The following is an 18,539-nucleotide window of genomic DNA, read 5'->3' as shown; positions in this document are numbered from 1 at the left end:
GCTAAACACAGGCTCGTGAGACAAGTTTAGGAACATGGTTGGCCTGAAGGGTCTGTTTCCGTGCTGTATGACTACAAATGAATTAGAGCAAAGAAGCTTATGTAAAATGTGCAAAACAATCTATTTATCTGTATGTCATTGATGAATAGAACTAAATAGACTAGAACTGACAATTAGACTGCACCTCTGGCAGGCTGTGTCCAATCTCCTCCTCTTCCCTCCCCGCTTCATCACAGCAACAGTTTTTCCAGGCTGTTTTTATTATTCACTCCTGGGACTCAGTGGCTGGCCAGCACTTTTAATTTCCCATCCTTAGCTGCCCTTAAGAAACCTCCACTCATTTAGACAAGCCATTTATGCCTCATTTCAACAATTTACTGTTAGTCCTGAGCATGGATGGTTAGAACCGCTGGCTTGAGTGAGTAATGATGTTTTAATTCTCTCTGGAATCATGCACTGGGGTAGGAGGCCATTCAGCCTATCGTTATATCAATGCAAGGTAAACCAGCCCAATTTAGCATGCTGTGTTATGACCAGCCAATCATTTCTTCAGATTGTTGTAAACTCTCATTTCCTTATGAAAGCATGATGCTTGGGATGGTATCTTATAAGGGTTGCAGAAGGCTAAAAAACATATGGGTTGTTTCAAACAGGAGTGATTATTATGAGCCTTGCTTGTGTTGGTCTGAACAATATGGCTTTCAATCAATTTTCTGAAATTAATTCAAATGTTATATTCCTGTATATATAAAACAAAGCAGTTCTTCCCCCATGCTGCCCCGAGCTGCCATGGCTAATTTGTTTCTATTATTGCACATTACAAGTTTGATTCTAGATCTGCGCAGTGAGAATCAAAGTCTCGAGAGTCAAATAAAACGTTCTGACTTGACAGTACATTGCAACTTAATACTAGGTAGCAACCATGATGAGGTGATGTCATAATCATCATGTCACTCAACTAGTAATCCAGGCTAATGCTCTTGGAACACATGTTCAAATCCCACCATTTCAACTGTGTATTAAATTCAGTTAATTATCCTGGAGTGTAAAGCATGCATTAGTGGCAGCAGTGTGTACCATCTGCAGGGCGCACTGGGAGTACCTCACCAAGGCTCCATCAATAGCACCTTCCAAACCTACCACTGAGTAGGACTAGGGCAGCAGATGCCTAGGATCGCCACCACCTGCAAGTTCCTGTCCAAACTCCTCACACCTTCCGGACTCAGAACTATCTTGGCAGACCTTCACTGTCGCTGGGTCAAAATGGGTGTAGCGTCACCGGGTTGACTTCAGCTGATCGAGAAGATGGATTGTCAACACCTTCTGAAGGACAAATAGGGAAAGGCAGTTTCAGTAAATGCTGGACTTAACCGTGAAACACTCATCTCATAGGGAGGGGAATAATTTTTGTTTAAATCACATGAGATGAAAAGCATGGACACCAGCTTGAATTGAACCGAGTCCTGTCAGTGCTTTGTAATTCTGTGGTTCAGCTTAGATGATGTTGGTCAGATGGACAGAGCAGTGGAAGATAACCCCAATAAGTGTGAGGTAATGCACTTTGGAAGAAGAAGCAAGATGAGGGAGTATTTAATGAATGGCAGAACACTTGGGTAGCTTGGAGCAACAGAGGGATCTTGGGGTAATTATTCACAGATCCTGAAGTCAGCAGAGCACGTGAATAGGATAGTTAAGGTAAATGGGACACTTGCTTTCATCAGTCATGGCATGGAGTATAAGAGCAAGGAGGTAAGGTTGGAGTTGTTGAGAGCATTGGTCAGGCCACTGCCTGAGCAGTTCGGGTCACCTCACTACAGGAAGGATGTGATAGTACTGGAGGGGGAGCGGATTTTGCCTGGGAAGGAGAAGTTCAGCTATCAGGAGAGATTAGATCGGTTTGGATTGGTTTATTTAGAACAGAGAAGGGTGGGGGGGGGAAACGTGATTGAGATGTATAAAATAATGAAGGCTATGGGTATGGTGCATAGAGAGCAGGTGTTCCCCTTGGTTGAGGTGTAATTCACAAGGGGAGCATAGTTTTAAGGTGAGGGACAGGAGACTTAGAGGGGATTTGAGGAAAAAAATGTTTTCACTCAGTGGGTGGTGGGAATCTGGAATGTGATGCCTGGGAAGGAGGCCGGAAACCTTACAACTTGTTTGGATAACACATGAAAAATCGTAAGATTCGAGGATATGGGGCAAGTGCAGGAAACTGGGATTAGCATGCCACGAGTGATAATTATGTTGGTGCAGACTCGATGGGCCGAAGGGCCTTTTCTGCACTGTGTGAGTCTTGAGTATTGTTAGGCTTTAACTATGGTAGCATTGCAGTCCTGTTGTTCTGGGGGATGCAGACTTTGTTGATGGTTCAACATTTGATAGTAATTGGGCAGCAGCCATGCACAAAGTGACTGGCTGATCTTCTAGTTGAACCCAGTGCCATGACAGTTACAGTGCCCCATCCAGTAAGGTCTGTTCCTCGACACAGAACAAGGAACAGGCAAGGAGCCTAGTTTGTGCAGCTGAACGGGATGCAATTCATCAACTAAAGGTGAAAGGCTGTCTTGCTCCAATGTAACCAAGTGTGCTTTTTTTTTGCAGGCCTATGAGAGAGGGGTTGCTCTGTTTAAGTGGCCCAACGTGTTCGACATTTGGAACACTTACCTTACCAAATTCATCGATCGGTATGGTGGGAAGAAACTGGAACGAGCTCGAGACCTGTTTGAACAAGCTCTTGATGGGTGTCCGCCGAAATTTGCCAAAAGTCAGTACTTAAAAACTCAGGGCTTTAACTCTCGTTCAGGGTTGCAGTCAGTAATTCCAGTGATTGATGCCAGCCATTAGGAATTCAGTAAAACATCATTTAGTTTTTTAGTTTTAGGTTTTGCTGCATTTTGTGATAAATTTTTTAGGTGTGACCACATTCTTATGGCTTCGATCAAAACTGACAACATGCTTTTTCGTTGGAGTGAGCATCTTTGCTTGTACATTTCATTAACACGAATTGGCTGTAAAGCAATTGATGAACGGGGGTGTAGTTTTTAACGTTTGAACTTTTAAAACGTATGTTGGCTACAATGCAATTGCATCGCCAACACTAAGTGCTAATTTTATTGCATGATTTTTATATAGCACAGTGTCACACAAGAACACAACTATCGCATTATTGAAAAACTACATGTATTTAAAAATAAACGTAGATTGGTTTTGGATTTGAATTAACTAAAGAAAGTCATTCCAATTATAAGTCTGTACAGTGAGTTTGAATCATTTCTGGCACTACGCAGCCAGTCATGATTTAAGAATTCTGACATGTATTTTAGAGGCTAGCAAGGCTTCTAAAATGTGCTTCTGAGCTGCAGTATGCATCTCTGAATCTTGAACTTCACTTCTGGTAGGTAATCAATTGCCTTATTGTTCCTCCTATTTGAAAAAAAGCTTCAAATCTGAGAGGATGACTCCATTCTCCAGTTTCACCCTTTGTCCCAACTTTGTGCTTCATTTTATCTGTATTCAATATGTAGGATCAGAATTAGTCTGTTCTGCGATTGCACAGGAATCATGCTGTATCTTCTTTCACCTCCTTCAGCTTCATATCCTTTTATAGCTTTGTCCAGCAAACCTCTTTGATCTTTGATTTAAATGTTAATAATTGAGCCAGAACCCAAGTTGCAGATGCTCCCTGTGTGAACACCATTCCCTCAGATCTCTCCTGGATGGCCTCACTTTGACTTTACGGTTATCTTTTGCTGAATTTCCTTTCTCATCCCTCCTAATTGGTAAGTCTTCAGTTCTCTGGCTGAAAGCAATTCTGACCCACTGTGCTGTGACCGCCTCTTGGAGCTATGGTGGGGAGGGAGAACCCACATCTTTGAAGGGTTTGAGGCCTGTGCTACAGGCACTGACTCTCCAGGCAACTGGGTACCCCTCACCTCTGCCATGGCACCCCAGGGGTCTATATTGCTGTGGCACAATCCACTTTCACATGTGTGCTGCATTCTGCAGCTATGGATCATCACATCTAAAGCTCCAGTTTTTGTGTGTGCTGGAAGTATTTACATTTGGTTACGTTATGAGCACACCTTACTTGGCCATCAAGTCCTGGTGAGGCTGGAATCTGGAATGTCTGGCTCAGACGCAGAAATACTGCCCACTGCGCTGCAAGACAAGCTCCAAATTATAACAGCAGCTTGCTTTCTCAAGAACAAAAACTTGCATTTAGGCAAGGTTATAGTGCACACTGTTTTTCACTTTTCATTCTCTTGGTTTTTTTTTTCCCTTCAGTTTCTCGTGTCCAGCTACATATTTTTAGTGTCTCTGGGTCGTGTCTCTTCACACTTTCACCCCATTCCAAAGGGTGAGCAGAGTTTCAGATTCTGACAAAATACTACTTCCTAGATTGGATTGTTTGTGATTTGACAGTTCAAATATGCACATCCATTCACGGTAACACAGAGCTTTACATCAATCAAGCAGTCAAAAGTTTTGATGTGACCACACTGAGTCAAAGAGCTGTACAGCACAGAAACAGACCCTTCAGTCCAACTCGTCCATGCCGACCAGATATCCTAAATTAATCTAGTCTCATTTGCCAGCACCCGGTCCATATCCCTCCAAACTCTTCCTATTCATGTACCCATCCAGATGCCTTTAATAAAAGTTGTAATTGTACCATTTTCCACCACCTCCTCTGGCAGCTTGTTCCATACACACACCACCCTCTGCGTGAAAAAGTTGCCCCTTAGGTCTCTTTTAAACCATTCCCCTCTCACCCTAAACCTATGTCCTCTAGTTTTGAACTCCCCTACTCTGGGGAAAAGACCTTGACTGTTCACCCTATCCATATGCCTCATGATTTTATAAACCTTTATAAGGTCATCCCTCAGCCTCCGACATGCCAGGGAAAACGGCCCCAGCCTATTCAGTCTCTCCCGTTAGCTCAAACCCTCCAAACCTGACAACATCCTTGTAAATCTTTTCTGAACCCTTTCAAGTTACATAATTGGGTATCTAAAATCCTGCCCAATGAACAGATGGACCTGTGGGATTGATTGGTCCAAGTATACTGACTTCAGTTTACCAGTAGCTGGGGTTTACACAGTCCAGTTCTAATTATAATTTAACAACCATTGCATGCTAATCGATGGTTCCTAATGTAAAGAATATGTTACCGTAGACCCAGAGGACCATTGGGGTGCTCTCTTTTTAGAGAGAGAGATGACACTTGGTGAGTTTAAAAAGGGAGTCACCACACTTCAGGTGAGGGGCAAGCTCAAGAAGGTAGGATCTTCATGGTGACCTCAACCAGTGTGGGAATTGGACCCGCACTGTTAGCAGCTGTCCAGCCATCTGAGCCAGTTGTTGTTATATATATTAATCTGCAAGAAATGTGTACCTTGTCATTAGTATCCAAGTGGACTTTTTATCTTGTCTTCCAAAATTCATGGAATGCATCACTGAACCTTAATGTGTGTTGGAGAGGTTTTCCCACTCGCGTTTCAGCTGCGTGTTCACTAAAACAGATTGTCTGGACATGATAACACTGCTGATTGTTGGAACCCATGTCCCTCAGATTGTTTGTTTGCCTAGGATTGTGAATTACTAATCCTATGACATTACCACAATGCCACTACTTCTCCTGAGGGATTTAAGCTTTTATACTTGTTATTTATGTGATAAACATAACCCTGTTTAGGCAAACATACTGCAACTATGCAACAAGTTGCACTGTGTCATATTGATAATGTCAGATTAACAAAACCACCAAAGACCTAGAAATGACAGCAGAGACCTGTGCAACTTTGTATGTTAACCTGTGGTTCCTCCCTATACGCAGTCGGTATTTATGTAACTCTAATTAATTGTGGAGTCCAGGAATTTAGTTTTTTGTATCTGCTGTTTGAGCAAGAGAGAGGGCCAAGGAGGACCAATACCGTGATTCGTCAGTCATTGTTACTCAGCTATAATCTTATCCTCTGCAGCTATCTACCTTCTGTATGCCAAGCTGGAGGAGGAGTACGGTTTAGCTCGCCACGCCATGGCTGTGTACGAAAGAGCAACCAAGGCAGTCGAGCCTTTGGAGCAGTATGAGATGTACAACATCTACATCAAAAGAGCGGCTGAAATATACGGAGTTACCCACACGCGGGGTATCTACGAGAAGGCGATTGAGGTACCGCTGGCCATCACTTTACATCTCCTCCTCATTCTGTTGCAGGTGGATTTATGTTCAGCCAGGGATTGTACAGAATGTCTTGCCCAGCTCAGCAAGTGTCCTTTCTCGTTCTGCTGAAGTTCGGAGGGTACCAGCAGTGTGCTGGTTGGAACCAATCCGATGTCGAGGAGCGGATGATTGAAGGCACTTCAGCTGCGTGGGTGTGCTATTGAGAGAGTGCACTGTGCATCGGGTTTCCATCACTGTAGGGTTTGAATGACCGCTGTGCTTAATCCTAATTAATGTGTGGATTCTCCCAGCAGCAGCAAATCTCTTAATTGCCTAGCACTAAGAGTGTTAAGCTCTGTGCTGAGCAGTGTTGTAGTGATAATGTGATGGGTTATGCATTCTGTTTGTGACCTAGGTGGCTGTTACAGAGTATGCTATTCCCTGAGCATTTCTAAGGCGGTTTATGATTTTGGTACTGTAGGTGCATTAATTTCTTTTTCCTTGCAGGTGTTGCCAGATGAACACGCTCGGGATATGTGCCTGCGGTTCGCAGATATGGAATGTAAACTGGGTGAAATTGATCGGGCCCGATCCATTTACTCTTACTGCTCGCAGCTCTGCGATCCACGGGTGGGTTCCTCGACTGGCGTTTTGCTTTCATGCTCCTTAAGGAATTCCTGCTGTGCCCAGAGATGCAGAAGATTGGCAAAAACACATGCCTGTCTCTGTTTCCATCGGTGGAATTGTTGTAGCTTGAGGAGTACCAGCTCAATTTGTGCTGCGCTGACCAGGAGACACTCCCACTCTTACCATGTGCCCTAGATGCATTGGAAGAACTTGCAGGTTGATACTTCACCTGTTAAGCCACATTATGAATATACCACCTGTATTCTGGGATGGGAATCACAATCATAGAATCCCTTACAGTGTGGAAGCAGGCCATTCAGCCCATCAAGCCCACACTTACACTGTGCATAGCATCCCACCCAGACCCCGTTACCCTGCATTTCCCATGGCTAATCCGCCTAACCTGCACAACTTTGGACTGTGGGAGGAAACCGGAACATCCGGAGGAAACCCACACAGACACAGGGAGAATGTACAAACTCCATCTACACAGTAGCCTGAGTCTGGAATTGAATCCGGGCCCTGGCAGTGTGAGGCAGCAGTGCTAATCACTGAACCACCATGTCACCCCTTCTGAAACCTTCTGGCCCAGAGGCAGGGACATGCCCTCTGCACCACTAGACCTGTCTGCTTAGATTTTGCTCAGTGAGTTACCGCGATTGGGTTGGGTGTGGGAGGAGTACTGTGTTCAGTTCTTACTCTCCACACTGTAGGGAGAATGTGAAGGCATTGGAAAGGGTGCAGAAAAGATTTGTGTGGTTCCAGAAATGGGGAGCCTCTGTTAAGTACTGTTGATAGAGTGAAGAAACTGGGACGGTTCTTAAGAAGAGAAGGTTGAGCGGAGATTTGACATTGAGATGTTCGAAACTAGGAGGTAAAGTGGAAGCATTGAGAACTAGAGGCACAGATCTAAGGTTACTGCAAAAGTAGCAAAAGCAGCACAAGAGGAATACCATCTTTATGCAACAAGTGGCCAGATTCTGAAGTGCACTGCTTGAGACTGCAATGAAGGCAAGAACAATCACGGCTTTCAAAAGGGAATTGGATCATTACCCGAGAAGGAAAGGTTTGTAGGGCTACGGAGTGAAGGCAGGGATTGGCACTCGGTGAGTTACTCCTGCTGACAGCTGGCACAGAAAGGATCCGCTGAATATCCTGCTTTCATTCTGTATTACTATTCCGTGATATATTGAGGGCATAAGAGATCAGTTATTTAGAATTGTTTCTTTTTACACTTGGGAATTATTCTTCAATGCACCAGGCAGTTTTCAGCTTCAACAAGATTTGATCTTATCCCCTGTCCCTATTGCTGTCGATATAGATTTTGAATAAATTTCTGATTTAACTCTCATCATTTTCAGATAACACCATCATTCTGGCAGACGTGGAAGGAATTTGAGATCCGGCATGGAAATGAGGACACCATTCGCGAAATGTTGCGGATTAAACGTAGCGTGCAGGCCACATACAACACCCAGGTCAATTTTATGTCATCGCAGATGTTAAAAGCCTCCACTAATGCCACAGGCACAGGTAAGCAATTAGCTGCAAAGTGGCCAAGTGATAGTTTCCAGTGCAGCGATCATTAAGCATGCACTCAGGCCACCATTGACACCGTAGCAGCTGATTCACTGCGGCAGCTTCACCTTTGATAGCATCTTCCGAACCTGCAAACTCCCTCACCTGGAGGGACAAGGGCACCAGTTGCATTGAAACTCCATCGCGTGCAAGTTCGTCCCGAACCTCACATCTGGAAATGTTCCTTCACTGTCTCTGGGTTAAAATTCTGGAGCACCCAGAACTGTGGGTGTCCCTACACCACATGGGTTACAGAGCTTCAAGAGGATAGCTAACCACTACCTTCTCCAGTTAGGGTTAGGCGTAAAACAGTAGTCTAGCCTCACCTCCCAAATCCCAAGAAAGACTTATTTTTAAAAAATGTAGTGATGGTTGTCAATCTTCCCAAGATAGTTACAGATGATCCAGGTCCTCCAGTGCATTTTGTATAACAGTGCTGGTGTTTTCCCTCTACTGCTACACTGTTGAACAGTCTGTTCCATGTGTTGCTCACTTCTCACACACACAGCTTCAGTTGCTGCCAGCCCAGATTTTCTGTTGGGCTTGCTTTGTAGCTGACCTTCTCATACTGGCCATTTTCCAGATTTACCATTGCATGCAGGTTGCAGTCACTTGCATCTCCCAGGCACCACCCCTCAAAGATAAAAGGGTCCAATTTTCTTCAAATTCTCCTCCAAATACAACTTGGTTGTTAATATGTTTCAGAGGCCAGGTAGGAGTCACTCACTTTGGGTTTGGAGTGGCAAATAGATCAGATAAAGATCATTTCTTAAAAATGGGTTTTTATGACAATACAGTAAGTTGACTGTGACTGTTTTCAGTACGGGACTTTTAGTTTGAGATTTATTTCATTAACTGAATCTACATTCCCCTGTGCAAAAGTGAGAGATGAACTCACGTTCCTGGACTTCTGGATTAGACTAGCAACGTAAGCACTTTGCTACTGTATCCCATTAAACTGCTTTAAGAAACAAGTCTGTACCACAATGTGCACATTGTCTTATTATTGCAACTCATTCTTTATCAGAAAATTACAACAGTAAAATCATCCTTTTACCTTGTTTAGTCTTCCCTCCCTCCCGTAGTCTACAGGTTTTGGTAATATTGACATCATCTTAACTTGACATCAGTTTCCCTTTCATCTCTTCTTTCAATGTCTGAGATATGTCTTACACTGCAAGCCCTTGGCCTTTTCCCTAAACTGTTCACCGAACAGTGTCTTGTTAAGTTGGAGTCTTTTCATGCAGACTCTGTGTGAGAAGGTGGTATGGTGACATTATCACTGGATGTGTAATTCAAAGGCCAAGACTAATGCCCTAGTGACGTGGGGTTTAACTTTCACCATGGCAGCAGATCGAATTCAAATTCAAATTGTTAAAACTCTGGAAATTAATGCTAATCTGCGTAATGATGACTACGATGATCATCCAATTCATTAATGTCCTTGAGGGAAGGAACTGTACCCTCCTTACAGGGGCTGAGCTCCACGTGACTGCAGACTCTCAGCCGTGGGTCTCCGAAGTGACCAAGCAAGCCATTCAGTTCATGGGCACTTGGCGGTTCGTATCCAAATGCTGGCTTGTCAATGATGCCCACCTCCCATTGAAAGAGTAAACAGAAAATGTTGGCCGGAGAAGAAGCTGCCTGGACAGAGTTTTACCGAAGGTTTTCTGAGCCTGGCCTTCTATTTTGAAAGCTGTGATTCATTAGGAGCAGGCTCTGAGTGAATTGATACATTATAGAATGCTTAATAAACTAAAATGTGCTGGCAGTGTTCTCAGCTCTGTGCCCCAAACTGCTGGACTAAAGTAGTACCTTGTGATGGCTTGGTTTTATTACTGGTAGCAGCAGTAAGTTTGGGAGGACAAAATAAACTCTTTACAGGAGGAATAGCCCGAGTTTTTTTTTAAAGGGGAACTTTCAGTCTAAGTCAGTTACTTAACTTGATAACTGAGTGAAGTGTATCCAGGTAAGAAGCTTCTGTGAGAGGTGATATTCAAATCCTGCATTGTTCAACAGATGTAAATGGAGTTTTCAGGAAACTCAGCGTTTTCTCCTCACGTTTACTTTGCAGTCTCTGACCTTGCGCCTGGACAAAGTGGAATGGATGACATGAAGCTGCTGGAGCAGAAAGCACAACAGTTAGCAGAAGAAGCTGAGAGGGAAAAACCCAAACCCAAAGACAAAATTCTGTTTGTCAGGTATGCTGTGTCTCCAGCAAAATGGAAACGAATCCTGTCACTTATGTTAATCTTCGTGTCTTTCAGTCTGAGCATCCGGGAATCTACTTTAGATGGCATAAGCTTCCATGGGCACATTACCCCTGCCAGTAACCTTAGTGACTTAATAGAGGGTCCTGGAATTTGACCCAATATGTAACCTTTGTGCCAATTTCTCAACATCTAGCCTTTCTTCCTACGCTCCTCCGTGTCCTCCTAAACATTGTGTTCATCTCGGTCAGTAACGCAAAACCAGCAGCTTAACAGTGAGTACAGTTGAAGACAGAGCGAGTGCACAGAGATTTGTGGAGTAAGGGAATTAGGTGCGGTCAGGGAAGTGATCCAGTCGAAACAACTAGCAGATGGAAAAATAAAATCAAAAATGACATTACAATAGTAAGTAGTTTATTTAGGGGTTGAAGAGGAGCCACAGTTTACTGTTAGGAATTGAGTTTGAAGAGGAGGGGAAAGAAAGAGGTTGCAATAAAACTCCAAGTTGATTGCTTGGTAAGTATTCACTGAAATGTTCTCTTTGCAAATTGTGTGTAAATTCTCTACTACTAATGAGTTATGTTTCATCAACACACTTCTCAGTATCAGCCTTTTAGGCACAGGAGGAGTGGATTGGTGAATAACACTCGGTAACATTTGCACCTCTTGCAATGATCATCTCCAGTGAGACAGAATCAACCATCGCCATTTGAAATCCAATGGGATCATCATCCAATATCATATCCTGGGGTTACCATTAATTATAAACTGAACTGGACTAGCCATGTAAATATTGTGACTACAAGAACAGGTCAGAGGCTAGGAATCCTGCAGTGAGTAACTCACTCCAGACTCCCCACTGTCTACAAGGCACAAGTTTGGAGTATGATGGAACACTCCCACTTGCCTGGATGAGTGAAGCTACAATAACACCCAAGAAGCTTGGCACTATCCAGCACCCTACTTGATTGGCACCACAATAATTCAGTCCTTTGACCGCCATTACTCAGTAGCAGCATTGTGTACCATCTACAAGATGCCCTGTATTTACCAAGGCTTCTGAGACAACACATTCCAAATCAATGATCATTTCCATCCAGAAGGACAAAGGCAGCAGATACATGGGAGCACCACCACCTTCGAGTTCCCCTCCAAGCCACTCCCCTTCCTGACTTGGAAATACATTGCCGTTCCTTCAGTGTCACTGGGTCAAAATCCTGGAATTCCCTCCCCAAGAGTATTGAGAGTCTGCCTACAGCATATAGATGGCAGCAGTTCAAGAAGGCAGCTCATCACCCTCTTCTCAAGGGCAACTATAGATGGGCAATAAATATCCAGTCAGCAATGCCCACATTCCATGAATAAATAAATAAGTTGTTTTTCTACTTACTAATGACCAGTTTATAGTCCAAAGGAAGCTTAAGTCATGGCAGGGCAACATAGCCATGTTAAATACCTGTCTTGTAGCATGCATTGAGTGGTGAGTGATCCATGTGGACAGGGGAGTAGCATGCAGCTAGTGCAGGAGTCCCTGAGTCTCTCACTCCAGATGCTGGTGAGTGGGATCGTTCCTCAGAGGAATGAATCATGAGCCACGTTTGTGACACTGCAGGTGGGTGGCTCAGCTGTACAGGTGTGGGGGGGGCACTGGGGATGAAGAAGGATGAAATACCCTTGGTCTTCAATGTGACAAGAGTTCACTGATTTGGAAGGTGCTGTTGAAGAGGCCTTGATTATTTACAGCAGTGCATCTTGTAGTTGATGCACAATGGAAGCTGTGTGCTTCTGTGGTGGAGGGCGTACAAGTTGAAAGTGATGAGCAACATCCCAATTAAATGCACTGTTTTGAACTGGATGTATTGTTCTGGATGCATACTTCTTGAGTTATGATTATCCAAGTAAGTGGAGAATATTCTGTCTGTCAGTCATTAATGGGTGCAGTGTCCTGACTTGTGCTTTGTAGACCTGTTTTGGGGAGACCCGAGATGTGTTACTGACTGCAGAGTTCCAAACCTGCTGTTATGGCGCCACAGTATTCATACAGCAAGTCTAATTCAGTTTCTGGTCAAACACTACCACTGTTATGGCGGGAGAATTCCTGGAATATATACAAGGTGCTTTTATAGAGAAGAATGTTGATGTACCAATTAGGAAGTATGTATTTATACCTCGCATATGCTATGAAAAAAGGCAAATTAATATTATTGTAAGAGAACCTTGAGGACAAATTGCCATAGTAAGATAAAACCCTTCATTAAGTTTAAATGGAGTAACCCCTCAGAACAATTCATGCATCTAAACAAAAGAAACTAAGAAGGCCGATTAGTTTTAATGGATTGGAACGATACAGTATGGCAGTAGACGTGGGGTGGCTAATGTTTAAAGAATTTGCGTGTTGCTGAAAGACATCCTTTGCCTTGCATCTTCAGGACAATTCAGAAGAAATAAACAACATTTATTCTGTCGGAGGGGAGAGTACTGAAAGCAGCATTGCCACGGCCATTGTTTCAGTTAATGATGACTAACAGTTAACTGCTAAACTTTGTTTAAGTGTTAAACCAGGCAGGTCAACTCTGGTTGGTCACGGTATTGTCCTGAGAGCTTAACTAGAGAATGGCTGTTGCTTATTTTGTTGAGTTGAAACTAACACATTGTGTGTATGTGAGAGAGATCTTTCTGCACCCAGCTGCAGGGTCCTGTCCATTAAAGTGAATTGATATCCTCTGGTATCCAACATTAGATATTATTCTGCAGTCGAGCAGCATGTGTTAAATAGTTGAATAACATTGACAATTTAGGAATGTGATTGGGCTGGGAGTGTGGCACACTTGCTTCCACTGTACGATACATGTGTTAAAACAGAAGATGTAGCATATTTGGATTTTCAGAACACTTTACATTAGGGGTTCACTGAGAAGGTCAGTGAACAGAATTAGAACACCAGGTTCAGGGGTAATATGTTGGCATGGATTGAGGATTGTTTACCAGAAGAAAAGCAGGAAATAGGAATAAATGGGGTCATTCAGAAGTTGACAGGCAGTGCCCAGTTGGGTAACGCAAGGGATTGGACCCGAGCTGTTCACACTCGATGACAATGATATGGATGTGGAGACCTAGGGTAAATTTTCCGAAGTAACAAATGACACACCTAGCTGGAAACGTGTTGTGTGAGCACAATGCAAAGAGAATTCCTGGGGATTTGAACGAGCAGAGTGAATGGGCAAGAACAAAGTAGATGGAGCATGAAATGGCCAAGTGTGAGATTATCCACCTTATTCAGAATGTTTCTCACATGGCGAGAGATTGGGAAGTGTTAATGTCACTTCAGAAGTCACTGAAAGTTAGCTTGCAGCAATTAGAAAGGGAGATGGCCATTGGCCTAATTGCAGGGTGATTTGGGTACAGGAACAAAGATGTCTAGCTTTATTCATATGGAACTTTGGGGAGACCACACGAGGTGTTGTGGGCAGTTTTGATCTCATTGCTTTAGGAAGGGGATACTTGCCTTGGAGGTTCCTGTCATGTGAGGAGAGATTGAGGAGATGCAGCCTGTAGTGTCGAGAGTTTAGACAAACGAGAGGAGATCTTGAGAGGCAGGAAGGATGGTTCCATGGGTGAGGGATTCAGAATCATGTGAGACAGTTTCACAATAAGAGGCAAACTGTTTAGGACTGAGATGAGGTTGAATTTCTTCAGAGTCCTGAGTCTTTGGAATTTTCTACCCCAGAGGAGTCTAGAAGCTCAGTCATTGTGCAACAGAGATTGATAGCTGTCCATTTCTGATGAAGACAAGGGATGTGGGGATACCACAGGAATATAGCAGTGAGATAGAACGTAACGTAGTAGAGCAAGCTCAACAAGCTGAATCGCCTATTCCTGCTGCTATGTTGCTAGTCCTTATTTCCAGCTGTGAATGGTAATGAACAGGCTTCGAATAAGTGAGAGGAAATAGATTTTTTTTTAAAAGAACATTTTCGTTTAATTTCCCTTGTGAGATGTTATCTGGGACTGCAACCAATAGCCAAATGGAATTGGCCCCTAGTACAAATCTGCGGACTTATGGCATCAAATTTCATTCAAGGGTGGTTTTGCCAGATTGCAACTTTGTTTTTAGCTACAGAAGCCTGTTTCGGTTCTTTGGTATTACTGTTTGCAGAGTTTTGAGTTTTCCTGCTGTCCATTACAGGAGCGATGCGTCTCGCAGTGAGCTGGCTGAACTTACCAAACAAGCCAATCCTGATGAGATTGACATCGACGATGACGATGATGACGAGGAAGGTGATGAAGAACCTGACGGTATGTGAAGATTCTGACAGTAATCCCACGGGAGTGCAGCCTGACTAAAACTGCACTTACACATTCAAAGCACCTCTGTTAAAACCTCTATCAAACGTTCTAAGCCCTTTCCTTCTTTGCAACTTCCTAAGTAACTCCCAAAGCTGTCTCGAAATCTATCTGTTGCCTTTCACTTGCTTTCCCTAACTGTAGAACTAGTTGGTGATCAGTGCTTAACACCAACACCCAGGTCATTTTGAACTGTTTTATTTCAGCATCATGTGGAAGTGCAGCCAGTTCCACATTTTTCCCTGGCTGGAATAGTGGTGGTGGATCTTAAATAGCGGATGTGCGTTACTATATGCAATAATGGGTGCACACTATTTAAATAGGAGGTCTCCATGCATAACCTTCAAACAAAAAGAAATTACATAGAGCTTTGGTAATGTTACTCTGAGACAGACTGCAAAGCGAGTTTCCTGCTTTGATTGCTGGTTTCTGTAGTGTTCACTGATTGCATTGAGGTAATAACGTAGCCACTTTAGTTGACGTGTGTGTCTTAGGGTATCCAGTGATTCCAGCTGGCAGTGTTATGTGGATAGACCTTTCTGTGCTGAATGGCCCAGTAATGCTCCCAGTGCAGACTGTCACGTGGAGGTGAAACAACTAGTTTGGTGAGTTGCTAGACTGTTGGCGGTGAAGTGTTACAGTTCACTTAGGAAGCTACAGTCGCTATGACAGCATGCACCATTTCCTGCATGTTGTAGCCTGGAGCGTTAATAGAAACATTCTTTCCCTCACATGATGGACTGGCGATCTGTCCTGTCTCACCAGCTGCCATTGGTGTGTATTGGGACTGAACCCATATAGACTTAGCATTGGACTAGTCAGTCACCTCAGGATCACAAACTGGGTGGACCAAAGCTGTCCCGTCTCTAGCAGTCCCTCAGGATTGAGGATGACTTTAGTCCACTGAGGTTCTGAGGTGACTGAACAGGACAGTGCTCCATCTCTCACACCCTCCCGCAAATGATGTTTGAAGATGCTCGGATTTTCACCCACACCTTCCAGTATTTACACCTGGCCTTGATCCCGGCCTGAAAGAGGTGCTCCAGGTGATTGGCTTCTTCTTGGCTGCTTCTTCTCTAGCTTGGGCAGTCTTAGGCAAGGGATTCTCAGTGGGAATATAGGATTTTTTCAGGGAGGGTTAGAGGATATCTTTGAGGTGCATCATCTGCTGTAACAGTGTATGGAGTTGAAAGTAATGAACCTATCTTGACAGTTGAGTCATGGAGCCTGTGGCTCAGAGATGTGGGGGCTGCTCACCACACCACAAGACTCTCTAAATTAGCAAGTAAATATGTTCAAGTGTTTCCTTTCAAGTAAACCTCTCTGTTTATTTTAGATTAGAGTTGATATCATGGTTATTGAAACACCTCTGGTATAATCTAGAATCCAATCTAGAATCTCTACAGTGTGGAAACAGGCCCTTTGGCCCAACAAGGGGTAGCACAGTGGCCCAGTGGTTAGCACTGGTGCCTCACAGCACCAGGGTCCCAGGTTCAATTCCAGCCTCGGGTGACTGTCTGTGTGGAGTTTGCACATTTTCCCCACGCCTGTGTGGGTTTCCTCCCACAGTCCAAAGATGTGCAGGTCAGGTGAATTGGCCATGCTAAATTGCCCTTAGTGTTAGTCAGAGGGAAATGGGTCTGGGTGGGTTACTCTTTGGAGGGTCAGTGTGGACTTGTTGGGCCGAAGGACCTGTTTCCACACTGTCGGGAATCTAATCTCATCTATTCACCACTCTGAAGAGTAACCCAGACAGACGCATTCCCCTACCCTACAGTTTACTCCTGACTAATGAACCTAACCTGCACATCCCTGAACACTATGGGCGATTTAGCCTGGCCAATCTACCCTAACCTGAACATCTTTGAACTGTGGGAGGAATCCAGAGCACCCGGAGGAAACCCACCCAGACATGGGGAGAATGTGCAAACGCCACCCAGACAGTCGCCCGAGGCTGGAATCACACCTGGAAGGCTGCAATCACACCTGGGACCCTGGATCTGTGAGGCAGCAGTGCTTACCACTGTGTTGTCCCTAGATTGGATTCTAGATTAAAATAATTTTAACTGCCCTTTTAGTAAGTTACCTAACAACTTTTTTGTTTTATTTACAGAGGTGCCACTCGAGCAGAAAACAGTCCCTACAGCAGTGTTTGGGGGCCTGAAGGATGACTGAACAGTAACTCCAAACACAGTAATTACTTCCCATCACCTTTAGGAACAGAAGCTGCTGTTCAGATGCAGATACCCTTTATGTGCTGTTTCAAGCACATTTGAACAAGCAAAAAACTAAACTGATAGAAAGATGCCCTGACTGTTTTGTAACAAGATTACAACATCTTCTACCTGCCTGCTCCCAGCCAGGAGCACTCTCTCGTCTTTTGTGAAACTGTATTTATATAAATATATGGCAGGAGCCAGTTTTGTTTTTTAAAAAACAATCAAGGTTCATTCTTATTACTTTAATAAAGGTGAGTTCAACAAAATATACTATGTGTGGAAAAGACCAGCAGTTAGTCAAGGTGGGTGCAGATTCTATACTTTGGGAGACAGTAGAGACCTTCATTAACTTGTGTACTTGTCCATCTTTCCTTATGCAGCGCTCATGTGTTTCATTCTCTCCCAAACATTGACAGTCTCCGTGAGGATTGATTTTCCTAATGCTTCCCAAGGACATTCCATGACCCGAGGCTTTCAAAAAAACTATCGCTGCAGAAAGCATCAAAATAATGCACCCGGAATTCTCAGTACCTCCCAGGCACCCAACATTAAATCTGATGTGACCATTTCACTCAGTGGCTCGCATTCTCTCTCAATGTTAAAGTCTTGCGATTAAAAAGCACCTTTCACAGCCTCTGGATGTCACATGCTTTAGCACTGAAGTCACTGCAGTAGCCCATTCGGAAACAAGTTCCCGCCAAAAACAGTGACAATATTTATCTGCATTAATTGACGTCCAACAGTGTTGGGTTGGCTACATCCAGGGTGAAGCTCACTTCTGGATTGAGCATCACTTGTTGTAGATGTAGAGGCTGATTCGTGAGTGACAGTGCCTTCTGCAGCTGGCACAGATGACCAGCCTTGACCTGAGGGGGCACGTGCTTTCTCCTGCTGACGGGCTCTCTCTGCTGCCACCTTGTGATTTCTTTCTGCTGCTGGTCTCTCTGCACTCCCACTGTCAATGGTGAGGAGTCACCGTGCATCCATTTTGCTTCCTGTCAGCTTGCAGACATCCCTCTGTCTCAAACAGGGGTGCTCTGTGAGTCTCACGCCCATAGCAAGCTCACCAAGGAGCGTGTCTGGAGATATAGTGCAGGCATCCATTGGGCTCCAAAAAAATGTAGGCAGCCAAATTGCTGCAGGACAATTAAAAACGTGCACAAGAGATGTTACGATGCATCTCTGAGGCTTCCTGGCCTAGAGAAGGGACACAGAAAACCACGTAACATTGCCCATTCCCACACTGTTTCCTGTTGTTAATTTTTCCCTGTTAAGTTGGTTGAATTTCTGCTGTTGCCACTTTGCTGGCATTATACATCTGCACATAGGCTGGTCACATCCAGTCAAACAGCTGCAGGGTGCTGAAGTGACTCCAGTGAAGCCGAAATTCTGGCGAGC

At 44.1% G+C, this 18,539-nt stretch overlaps 1 protein-coding gene across 1 annotated transcript in view; it reads left to right on the top strand.

Annotated features, from left to right (window-relative positions):
• xab2 (XPA binding protein 2) overlaps positions 1 to 17,407 on the top strand; it is a 47,289-nt gene extending 29,882 nt beyond the window's left edge. Inside the window, exons 13-19 of the mRNA XM_043694846.1 lie at positions 2,602 to 2,764; positions 5,982 to 6,172; positions 6,671 to 6,793; positions 8,152 to 8,323; positions 10,443 to 10,569; positions 14,765 to 14,874; positions 17,036 to 17,407. Coding sequence (XP_043550781.1) covers positions 2,602 to 2,764; positions 5,982 to 6,172; positions 6,671 to 6,793; positions 8,152 to 8,323; positions 10,443 to 10,569; positions 14,765 to 14,874; positions 17,036 to 17,097 — 948 coding nt within the window. The 3' untranslated portion in view covers positions 17,098 to 17,407. The remainder of the gene's footprint in view (positions 1 to 2,601; positions 2,765 to 5,981; positions 6,173 to 6,670; positions 6,794 to 8,151; positions 8,324 to 10,442; positions 10,570 to 14,764; positions 14,875 to 17,035) is intronic.
• Positions 17,408 to 18,539: the final 1,132 nt, after the last annotated feature.

Source organism: Chiloscyllium plagiosum, chromosome 8 (assembly GCF_004010195.1).
Source record: "Chiloscyllium plagiosum isolate BGI_BamShark_2017 chromosome 8, ASM401019v2, whole genome shotgun sequence".
Taxonomy (NCBI): domain Eukaryota; kingdom Metazoa; phylum Chordata; class Chondrichthyes; order Orectolobiformes; family Hemiscylliidae; genus Chiloscyllium; species Chiloscyllium plagiosum.
Note: the sequence above shows the minus strand (reverse complement) of the source record. Positions and strands in the feature narration are given on the sequence as shown.